The sequence below is a fragment of the Parasteatoda tepidariorum genome, chromosome 7 (assembly GCF_982258835.1).
Source record: "Parasteatoda tepidariorum strain Cologne lab strain chromosome 7, Ptep-v5.0, whole genome shotgun sequence".
Taxonomy (NCBI): Eukaryota; Metazoa; Arthropoda; class Arachnida; order Araneae; family Theridiidae; genus Parasteatoda; species Parasteatoda tepidariorum.
The window spans coordinates 20,101,762-20,114,069 of NC_141761.1; the positions used below are offsets into that span (position 1 = coordinate 20,101,762).

The 12,308-nt window shown below is 28.8% G+C and overlaps 2 protein-coding genes across 6 annotated transcripts in view; one reads left to right on the forward strand and one right to left on the reverse strand.

Annotated features, from left to right (window-relative positions):
• LOC122271814 (voltage-dependent calcium channel subunit alpha-2/delta-3) overlaps nucleotides 1-12,308 on the reverse strand; it is a 485,956-nt gene that overhangs the window by 362,065 nt on the left and 111,583 nt on the right. The window lies entirely within an intron of this gene.
• LOC147806936 (uncharacterized) lies at nucleotides 3,389-11,012 on the forward strand. Its single transcript, XM_087167458.1, has 4 exons — nucleotides 3,389-3,472; nucleotides 5,135-5,255; nucleotides 8,131-8,252; nucleotides 10,475-11,012. The coding sequence occupies exons 1-4, from the start codon at nucleotides 3,431-3,433 to the stop codon at nucleotides 10,700-10,702; spliced, it is 513 nt and encodes a 170-aa protein (XP_087023584.1). The 5' UTR covers nucleotides 3,389-3,430; the 3' UTR covers nucleotides 10,703-11,012.

Here is a 12,308-nt window from a genome sequence, read left to right on the forward strand (position 1 = left end):
CAATATCAATTTTAAAATATAAATATTCAATATTTAAGCAATTTACATTCTTCTTCTTCAAAATCAATTCTTTATATAAGAAATAAAATCATAATTATCACAATTGAACAAAATTAAATCATCAATATATCTAAAAGCTTTAAAATCATTAAACTCGCTAGATTTAGCTTCAAAAAAATGCAAATAAAATATTAGCAACAGCACCAGAAAAAGAATTACCTTGCGAAATCCCTATTTTTTTAATAAAAATTAAGGCCATTAAAAAGTACATTTTCAAAAAGATTAAACATACACATATCCATCCAATAAGATTTATTAATATTTTCATTAAATAAATATTTATCGAAAATGCCACTACAAATATCAATTATTTGTGCTTGTAGTATACTAGTGTACAAATTTTCAATGTCAAAAATATTAATATTAGAAACCACATTATTATTAATAAAATTCAAAACATCAATGTAACTATCAATAACAATATTTTTCTCTTCTATAATCTTAAGTAAAATAATTTTAAGAAGATAAAACTTTTAAGAAAATGAAAATACGAAAATAAAACTTCAAGAAAATAAAAATAAGAAAATAAAATTTTAAGAAAAAACGTACTTTTAAATAGCCTTAATTTTTATAAGCGAAATACAGAGATTCCGCAAGGTAATTCTTTTTCTGGTGCTTTTGCTAATATTTTTTATGCTAATTAATTTAATTTAGAATAAAAACTTTACAGCAGTGATCCTTAACTGTGTAGAAACTTGCGTAAGTAAGCATTAAGTAGTTAAATAATTTTCTAGAAAAAATTATTTCAGATATGAATCTTTTTAAATTTATTATATTGTGCATCACGCTAAACATAATCATTTCTAATAAATAATTACAAGGGGAACGAATACAATATATACATTTTAATTTAGAGGTTTAGCTATTTAAATTTTAATCTATAATAAAACTATAACTTCAACTATGGTAGAGTTATAACTTCAACTATAGTTGAACTATAGTTTGAACTATAATAGAGAGATTTTGACTAGCGTTTGCTTTAAGTTAACCTTCACGATAACCTTACAATCTATCCTCCTAGCGAATCTGCGATTTGTAAGGAAATTTCGCGCATGCGCTTAATAGCTGAAATAGCGTTTTTGCTAAAGTTAACAGAAAATCGTAACGCTAAGTAAAGTTTCTATATCATTCAAACTTCAACTTCAAAAGTATGATCACCTAATTTAAACTTGATTATATAATACTATGATTAAACTTTAGTGGAAACATAATATGGATGGGTGACCGTGTAAAGCTAAGGGTGGTGGCGCTAGTGGTAAAATTGCTCTTTCAAGACTTCCGGGTTACTGCTTCCGATATATTTTTACGCCGCAGATTGAAAAAACGCGCCATCATATTATTGCATCATATCTTTTGCAGTATTTCACATGTACCGAGTTCTTTCCTTCAGCTTTTAAACTTCAGCATTACATATTAATACTATAATCATTAGAATATTTTCTAATAAGGCTATCTTAAAAAGATATTTTTAAAGATATTTTTGGCGACATTTTATTCAAATGTAGCCAAATAAGGGATAAAATACAAAACATGGCAAACCTTAAGAATTATTTCCAAAATGATGGTAAGGTAAACATCTTTAAACATTTTTTTTTTTAAAAAAATGGCGGGAAAATTTATCGAATTTCGTTCCGGTTTTTTGGTTTTCCGATTTCCGGATAACGGGTTCTGTACTGTATTAACTTTCCAAAAATTTTTTTGGCTTTACGACCTCTGAGAATCAATACATTTCTGAAAGCTCTTACGAATGGTACAATTATGTTTAGATTTGAACCCAAATTACAATAACAAAACTGCATAGAATATTAGGCTTGTTCACACATCGCCTCGTAGTCATAACATAAGCGGAGGGATACACAGGAAATTTTCTAAATTTCTTCCGGTTTAAGGACGCTTGTTATTGTTTACATTAGACCACCCATCCATAGTATAATGGCATTGTTTTTAGAAATATAATTAAAATACTAATTCTTCATTTAGGCCCATCGTAAAGTTCTATTAACTTAAAACTACTAAATAAGTTATAATTCCGAAATATTTTTCTCTTTATAGTAATTTTTGCTTGTTTCAGGTATCTCTTGGAGCCAAGAGACGCTGCAAACCAGCAGATGATTGTGAAGAGGGCAAATGTTGCGTGACTTATACTTATGACTTGTGAAGATGGAAAAGAGGATTTGAGTACAGCACAACCACCTGAACCAGAAACAAAAGAACCAGAATCTGAGCCCGAAACTGCCGAACCAGATCCCGAACCAGTAACTGAAGAATGACCAGGAGGAGAACGCCCAAGGGACGATGCCTGCGAAGACTGGACTTACGGATGTTAACAAAATAAAAACTTTTGAAAAATAATATTGCTCTCATAATAAATGAAATTATTGAAAAACGCATAATTCGCAAAAATATGCCTTACATTTTTAAAAACGAAAAAGAATAACAATTGAAGATTGTAGTATTATTATACAATAAACAAATTAATGTGCTAAACACTCGTAATACGCAGTTTTAATTTGCAATTATTATGTTAAACAAGTATATTATTTGTGCTTCAGTATTTTGTTAAAATATACAATAAACTTAGCAAGTATTATGAGTTTCTTCAATTTTCCACACAAAGCAAAAGTAACTACAGTTTTCTGTTGGGTAATATGCGGTTTAAAATGTTAAAAAATTACGAAAGAATTTTAAAAAAATGTTTTACTTTCTCGCAAAAAAACTTTAAATTATTCTCTTTACAACAATCATTAGGTAAATTATGAAAAAAAGACTCGTATTTCAAGCTTGACATGCTTGCATAATGTTACAAAGTAACTGCAATGATCTTATTAAGTAAGATTGATTCATATTATTTCAGCAATCTAGATAACTGAGTCAATTACCAGCATACTGAATACTTATCAGTGAGCTTATCAGATACCTATTATTTTTTTATTATAACTTAATTTAATATTTATTTTATTGCTTATGATTTAAAAATGTGCTTCAAGCTATATAGATCGATAATATAAATTTTGAAATATAAATGTATAAATTTTAAACTTTTTTTAGTAAAACATATGGATGCTTTCCTAATCCTTATATTTTGATAAGATAATTTCACTAAAAATCATTTAATTCATTTTATAAGAATTTATTTAAAGAAGTCTTCACTTTATCATTCATTCTTGAAAGAATAATAGTATTTAACATAAGGTGGATTCTCTACTTTCTTTCTTTCTTTCTGATAAGGATTGTCGTCACTTTCTTAGGATAAGTAGAACGCATAAATGGATAGAAAGAATAGAAGAGAAATATTGTATATAAGGAATAAAAAATTGCTAAGTTTTAGCATATTATTTCAAGAAATAATCCCTCTTTGCAAAAGCTAAACATGAAGTGGTTTGTTTTGGCTTTATGCTTTGCTTGTGCAGCTGTGAGTATATTATCACTTTTGCTTTTAATAGAATTATTAATTTTTATACAAAATATTTCAAAGAATTTAAATTCATTCATAATTTATCCAATTAATATTTATTCATATAATTTATTTCCTTTCAAATTTACATTTAGTTTAACACTTAAGACTTCATTATTTTTTCTAACCAATCAATACTGAATTTGTTATATTTTTAAAATTATTTACTTATAATGCATCATTTTTACTTATTTATTCATATAATTATTATTTTATGAAGATTTTATGTCATGAAACCGTTACTTTGCCTACCTAAATAATTCAGAGTAATTAGTTTAGATAGCGTAAATAGTTTTAAAAATTGTATAAGAATAATTTTGTAAGCAATTAAAACGTTAGAATTGAATAAATTATTATTGGTAAATTGGATTTCAGATTATAAATTATTCTTTATTTCTTAATAATTTGAATTTTTTATTGACACATTAATTAAAATTTATTCATTTTATTAATAAAATTATTTTTAAAAAATGCTATGATAAAAGTCGTGCTATTTTAATTTCAGAATAACTTTAGAAAACAATGCATGAATATGTATAAAATATTATTTTAAACATTAAAATAACGTTTTGCATGCTAATTAATTTAATTTGGATAAAAAATTCACAGCAGTGAGCTTTAACTGTGTAGAAACTTGCATAAGCAAGCATTAAGTAGTTAAATAATTTGCTAGAAAAATTTATTTCAAATATGAATTTTTTTAAATTTATTATATAAGTACATTACGCTAATCATAATCATTTCTAATAAATAATTTTAAAGGAAAGAATACAATAATTATACTTTTATTAAGAAGTTTAGCTATTTAAATTTGGAATTATAATAAAACTATAACTTCTACTATAGTAGAGTTATAACTTCGACAACAGTAGAACTATAATAGAGAGATTTTGACTAGCGTTTGCTTTAAGTTTATCTTTACGATAACCTTATATTCTACCCTTTTAGTGAATATGCGATTTGTATGGATTTTTCGCGCATGCGCTGTGGTGCTTAAATAGCGCTCTACTATAGTAGAGTTATAACTTCGACAACAGTAGAACTATAATAGAGAGATTTTGACTAGCGTTTGCTTTAAGTTTATCTTCACGATAACCTTATATTCTACCCTTTTAGTGAATATGCGATTTGTATGGATATTTCGCGCATGCGCTGTGATGCTTAAATAGCGCTCTACTATAGTAGAGTTATAACTTCGACAACAGTAGAACTATAATAGAGAGATTTTGAATAGCGTTTGCTTTAAGTTTATCTTCACGATAACCTTATATTCTACCCTTTTAGTGAGTATGCGATTTGTATGGATATTTCGCGCATGCGCTGTCATGCTTAAATAGCGTTTTTGTTAGAATTAACAGAAAATCGCAATGCTATGCAAAATTTCTCTATCATTCAAACTGCAACTTTAATAGTAAGATCACATGATTTAAACTTGATTATTTAATATTATGATTGAACTTTAGTGGAAACATAATATAACCTAATGACAATGTTTTTAGAAATACAATGAAAAGACTAATTCTTCATTTAGGTCTGCTCAGTTAACTTTAAGTTACTAAACAAGTTAAGGTTCAGAAATATGTTTGCCTTCATCGTAATTTTTTTTTTTCTTGGTTTCAGGTATCTCTTGGTGCCAGGGGACGCTGCAAATCAGCAGATGATTGTGAAGAGGGCGAATGCTGCGTGACTTACGCTATTGTATCATTCTTTGGAGGCGTCTGCAGAAGTCTGAGAAAAGAAGGTCAGTTCGAAGCATTGGATTAATAAAATCATTTATGCAAATATTTGAAATTAATTTGCTCAGATGAAATCATTGAATCAAAAAATAAATCTTAAAACTAGATTCACCCAAGAAGGTATTGAAAAAAGTCTTAATACTGGGGCTTATGTATCCAGCGTGGGATACTTTGTAAAAAATTGCTGATTAAATTATGGTGAAAAGTATCGGCACTAACGGTGCCAATACAATTTATCCTAAAATTTTATGGAATAAAAAATTTATAATATTTCGGTAGAAATGGTTTTACGGTAAAACATGTTTTGAGAATGTTGCTTTCAGATTGCCAGTATTTTAAAACGAAATTTGATAAGTAATTTTTTACAAAGAGCATGATAATGGCCGGGTTTTTGTTAATACTGTAGTTTAGTAAGTAATTCAAGACCTACTTAAAACTAGTTTTTGTTGCAATGTTAATTAGTAAAGTGTTAACTATTTTCCATTTTTAATAAAATATTTGTGTTTAATAGTTTAAATCAATGTTTGAATAGTTATGTGTTTAAATTTCCAAAGATTTTAGACTTTGATAGTATTCCGGAGAATTTTCAGTGGGATTGCAACACGCTGTTGGAGCCATTAATAGTGAAGGGTAACAGGTATTAACGGATTAATAATATAAATATTTAAAAAAAAACATATTATAAGTTTAGATTATTTTTATTGTCTTAAAATAATATGTTCAAAAGTTTCAATACATTTTTCTAAAAAATGTAACATGTCGCCACAATATAAAGCTTTAGGGTTCTACATTAAGATTTCCTAAAGAAATGTTTTTTTTAAATAAAGACGTCTAAAATGTTTGTTTTTAACGTCAAATATTCGAATTTTCATAAGAAAGCAAATATTTGTCATGACAGAACACAAGTAAGAGTACACTCATTTCAGTTGTGTCACGGAAACCGGAAAATAAAATAAATGACAAGCAAAAAATTTTTCCTTTGGAATATTTCTCATTTCAATGTACATATGTTTTAGAATTTTATATTTTTCTTCGATTCTATTATTTCTTAAAAAAAGTTAAAATGCGTTTGAAACAATAAGCAAAGAATTAAAATGTATTATGAATTTCTAATATGCTGCTTTCATGCAATTAAAGGAAAAACAACACAGTAGGTAAAAAAAAAGCAAAAATTTTAAACAAATTTTTCAATGACTGTAATAAACTTAGCTTAATGATTTTTTTATTATCTATTTGTTCATATTTTAGCTTAATTTTTAGTTTGTTACAAATACCAGAAGATAAAAAAAGTTAGTTCTTATGTCTCATCGTATCTTGCACCGTGTTTGATATATTATACTGTGATTTTTACATTTTAACAAAAATAAATTTAATATTTTGATGCAATATTTTAAGAAGAATGGACTATAGAAAATTGCAATGAGTTTGTTTTTCATTTTTGTGAAAGTTTTACTGTTGTTTTCGCTTAAGAATAAAATATCCTTTCAGGTTTGACAACCAAACACAATTGCTAAATATGATCTTCAATTTAAATAATTCTTCCTCTATCCTAAATGTTTGTAGAACTAGTAAATGAGGGTTATTAATTGAGCAATTGCTAATTTTATTTTTGTTAATAATTTCATCTAGAATTTTTAAAGCAATTATTTCATTAAGTCGAATATAAAAAGATATAAATGATGTCTAATGATGATAAATGATCTAAAGGAGAAAAACTGGCGAACAAGTATCAAAAGTAGAGAGAAGTGGATTCGAATTCAAAGGAAGCCACTGGCCCACCCTGGGCTGTCTAGCCAGATATGATGATGATGATAAATGATGCACTTAAATCTCATATTTAAACATATGGTTACTTTATAATATAAAATGTGAAATATCATTTGTAATCATATCAAAGATAATTGCGATTGCGAAAACATTACATTGAAAACAATATTAGGAAATCTTAAAAACATTTAATAAAAATAATTCATTAATGTGGTTGGTAAACATAATTAATTATGATTGGCAGAAGTAAAAGATAAAACCACACACTTTTATTCATGGGTGCAAGTTGGAAAAAAGGCCAAGACTGAAAATTTTTTGACTGAAATACCTAACATACGCAATACCCCCTCGACATATGCAAACTGTCTAAGAAAGCTTTACCATAATACACCAAGTTTAAATACTGTACAAAAAATATTTATTCATCTGTCTTTTGATAAAATAACAACAGGACATAAGAAAGTAGACCAATAACGTAGACCTAAAAATACTTTTAAGGACAGAAAAAAAAAATTCCGGTTTCCGTCTTCGAGTCAGTCTTGTTTCCGTCTTACTTCCGTCCGCGGACATTTTCGAAAGACGGAAATCCGTCCTGTAGACGGAAGACTTGCACCCATGCTTTTATTCTCAAAAAGAATTTTAAGTTGTATTGGTATACAGATTCAAGGATTTGAAGTTTAACTGTAAGACGAATTTATGCAAAAACTATATTTACCTAAGCGATGGAAGATATGTAATAACTCTCATTTATAATATTGATGGCATTTAATATGTTTTAAACGATGTCTTTCGGTACACGGGTGTTATTACGTGAGAATTAAATTGTAATTTCAAAGAAAGTTATACGAACTGTATTATTGCATTTTATTGATTCGATATTTTATTTGATTAACGAAGACTATGATATCGGGATTGCTGTCCATTGAAAGTATTGTGAATAAAATCCATGTATTTCAAACAAAGAGCACCACCACTAGTACACAGCACCGCACCTATAAATCAGAAGTGTTAATCGGAAAAGCAGTATTTGTTGGCAACAAACAATGAATATATTATATGCTATCCAAATTTATTATATGTATAATAAAAACCAGTTGTATTCTTCTCATGTAGGAGAATCATGCACACCAATCGTTAAAAAAGACCAAGAAGAGGAGCCAGATATGCATCTTTTCCAGTGCCCATGCGTAGAAGGTCTTGAATGCGTTGCTACCCACGAATTAACCATTTTTGGAGTGAGTTCAAACTTCCTTATAAACTTATTTGTTAGAGTCGTAAAATTCAACATTATATACAGTTTCATGATAATCAGGAAATTAAACCATCGTTAAATTGTCAAATCAATGTCAATGAAATGTCAAAATGGCAATTAATGTCGAGCACCGATGTCATAAAAAAAAATTCTGAATTCTTTACGCTCATAAGAGAAAAAGACCTCATTTAGTTAAATGCATATCTCGATGGCCCTTGATTTAAAGAAACAAACGTTTTGATCAAAAAATTTTTCTCCAAATTTTTGAAATATTTAAAAAGTTTGCTTGAGCTTCAATTCTTAATGTCTTTGATCAATTTTATAAATCATTTTATGAAGCTTTAATGGAAAAGATAATATCATGTTTAAGAAGACTTTGTCCATTTCTATAGAAATACACTTGTATTTTACTTTAACTTCTTTGCATTAAGTACTAAAAAGAATATATTATAAAATCTGCATTAAATGCCCTTTAAATGCATTGAACTAGATAAAACTATGGGATAAAAATTAAATACTAATATTGACATTAAATGAATTTGAAACATAAATCTCATGCATTGTTAAGAAAAAATTCTGAATCAAACTATGCTATAAAATACCGGCACTCAGGATGCTGGAATTTCTTATCCTAAAATCTATATTATATAAAACGCTAATACGTACGTATGTATGTATGTATCAATAAAACCGATGAGTTTTCATTTTTAATTAATGGATTCGGCGCGCAAGAGCACGTAGTGAGCAACCAGATAACAATAACCAGAGTGAGCATTATCAGATTGTTCAATTCAGATTCATGCACTAAAAACATGACAATATTTAATTTAAACTCAATTAGGAATTAATTAATTAATTGAAGTGAGAATGCTTTAAAAGGCCGCTGTTGAATTGATATTTTTCTACTGGGAGCTACCTAAACGTCTAAAAAACGTTTAAGTGTTTGTATTGAATGCATTGAATTTTCACGCTTTAAAATGCAGAATATTAGTGAAGCAATATTTGATAATTTATTTTGCTAATATGTTTCTTATTTAGCTAATGTTTTGATTTTTTCACCATGTACAATCTAAATAGCTAATATACTTTTTTAAAAGCCAATAAGAACATTGGTAGAATTCTTCTACATAAGTACAATACTATGTCTTTGATGATAAAATACTATGTCTTTGATGATAATATATTATGTCTTTGTGCTGGAACATTGTGTTCATTGGCGAGCGAGCGCAGCGAGCCATGGTTCACGGCGTGAACCACATAGGATTGTGTAGCAATTCTCGGGGGTTGGCGAGCGTTAGCGAGCAGGGGGCGGAGCCTCCTAGTTCACTTTAAAAGGGGAATGTTACGAAACAAAATATCCGATATACCGTAATTTTTACAGTAATAATTACCATAAAACCACTGAATAATTTTAATGAAATATATATTAACGTTAAAATTAGAGTATAATATTTCAAGGTAAAAATGATTTTGCGTTAAAATGGATTTTACCGATGATGTAGTACCCCAAAGTGCCGGCACTTTATATTGTAATTTGATCCTAAATATTTTACAGTGCGTAGGATTTGCTGAACTAATTACGTCGTAGAATATTTCCTAGTACTTTTCTGCATACTTATCAAGTGTAAAACCTAACAAAAAATTCAAAAGAATTTATATATTTTAAAAATTTCTTAGATTACTTTAGGCTTTTCCAACAGTTGAAAGTATCCAACAGTTAAAAGGGGGATTCATTTAAGAAGGAAACAATCCTGGAACCAACTAGTTATTTCCTATTTAACAAATGCAGCTTAATGAAGTATTATCTTTTCCAGCACCAAAAAAAAAATTATATATCTTCCCGCATAATTTTTATACCCTCTCATCTTATTTGAATTGATCTCATTATTTTTTTTTATTTATTACATATTTTAGCACAGTTGTAGTTCCTTTAAGGTGATATGAATTTTTCAAAATCACTTGCTCGTTCTTCTGTGTTATTTCATCACTTATACCCCTTAGTTTACTATAAAAATTAATTTTGTCGTGAATTAATCCTTCTATCAAAGTATGAATTCTTACCTAGAAAAGTGTCTTTTGTTAGAAATTTCACTTTTTCGCTCACCATTTATGTGTAAATTTATATCTTAATTATCAATTTAAATATGATCGATTGTATTTTCGAATTATGTTTCCTGTTTATGAATTCTACTGATTCTATTATAGCGTGTTATTAAACATAAGCCAGAATGCGTAGTACCTGGAAAAGAGGATTTAAGTACAGCACAACCACCTGAACCAGAAACAAAAGAGCCTGAACCTGAACCAGAAACAAAAGAGCCTGAACCTGAACCAGAAACTGCCGAACCAGATCCAGAACCAGAAGCTGAAGAAGGACCAGGAGGAGAACGTCCAAGGGACGATGACTGCGAAGACTGGACATACGGATGTTAATAAAATATAAACTTTTTTAAAATAATATTGCTTGCACAATAAATGAAATTATTGAAAAAAGTTTAATTCACAAAAATATGCCTTACATTTATCTATTTTTTTACATTTTCAAAATGTGATTATATTTTCAAAAAAGAAATAGAATAACAAGTAAAGATTGCAGTATGATTATACAATAAATAAATTATTGCGCTGAATAAAATATGCGCGTAATATGCAGTATTAATTTGCAATTATTATGTTAAACAAGTATATCATTTGTGCGTTAGTATTTTGTTACAATATACAATAAACTTAGTAAGTATTATGAGTTTCTTGAATTTTTCACACAGTCCAAATTACTGCGCAAAAGTAACTACTGTTTTCTGTTGCGTAATATGCGGTTCAAAATGTTAAAAAATCATGAAAAAATTTTAAAATTTTTTTTATTTGCTCGGAAAAAAACTTTAAATGATTCTCTTTTCAGCAATCGTTAAATAAATTATAAAAAACGACTCGTATTTCAAGCTTGACATGCTTAAATAATGTTACAAAGTAAATGCAATGATCTTATTGAGTACGATTGACGCATATTATTTCAGCAATTTAGATAACTGAGTCAATTACAAGTATACTGAATACTTATCAGCGACCAAACACATACCAGTAGCAACCAATTAGATCAATATAAAAGAAAGTGCAAAAAACTGATTGTCACTGACAACCACAATATTATGGCAATGAATTGAATGTAACAGTCAAGTTATATAGTACAGCCTTTGACTTGTACATCTCTATTACGAGGGTTGCTATTTATATTTCTGGCCTTGGAAACAGTAAGTGTTGCAAGGCGACCGCAGACGATTTTAATCGAAAGTTTGATATTTTTAAACATAAATTCAGCAGACGATTTACCATTATAGCTTCATTTGTGTTGTTGACAGTAAATTGAAAAGTTCTTCTCTTTCAAAAAATGGAATTGAATCGTGAACATTTTCGTGCCATTATCTTTCATAACTTTCGACGTGGATTGTCAAGACAAGAGTGCTTCGATGAACTTAATTCTTTATTCAGCGATAGAGCGCCATCCTACAGCACTGTAAAAAATTGGTATAACGAATTTAATCGTGGTCGATGTTCGATCCAGGACGAATCCCGTGCAGGTCGTCCAAAATCCGTTGTTGTGCCAGAAAATATCGATGCTGTGCGTGAACTGATAAAGCAAGATCGTCATGTGACATACCGTGAGATAGAAGCGTCTTTGGACATCAGTATGACTAGCATCAATAAAATATTGCATGAACATTTGAGCGTAAAAAAAATTTGTTCGCGTTGGATCCCGCATAATCTGACAAACGCTCAAAAAAAGGCTCGTGTCGATTGGTGCAAGGAAATGTATGAAAAATACGTTCAAGGTACATCAAAGGCTGTGTATAACATCTACACAGGAGACGAATCATGGATCTATGCATACGAGCCGGAAACAAAACGGCAATCAACTGTATGGGTCTTCCAAGACGAGGCAAAACCAACAAAAGTTGTTCGAGGAAGAAGCACATCGAAACAAATGATTGCCTGTTTCTTCGGCATTAGCGGTCATGTGGCAACAGTGGCGTTAGAGCAACGC

What these genes read in the sequence shown, in the direction of transcription:
- LOC147806936 (XM_087167458.1), top strand. Translation starts at nt 3,431, where the DNA reads ATGAAGTGGTTTGTTTTGGCTTTATGCTTTGCTTGTGCAGCT. An exon ending in CAGAAGTCTGAGAAAAGAAG is followed by an intron (nt 5,256 to 8,130) that starts GTCAGTTCGAAG and finishes CTTCTCATGTAG; the next exon opens with GAGAATCATGCACACCAATC. An exon ending in ACGAATTAACCATTTTTGGA is followed by an intron (nt 8,253 to 10,474) that starts GTGAGTTCAAAC and finishes ATTCTATTATAG; the next exon opens with CGTGTTATTAAACATAAGCC.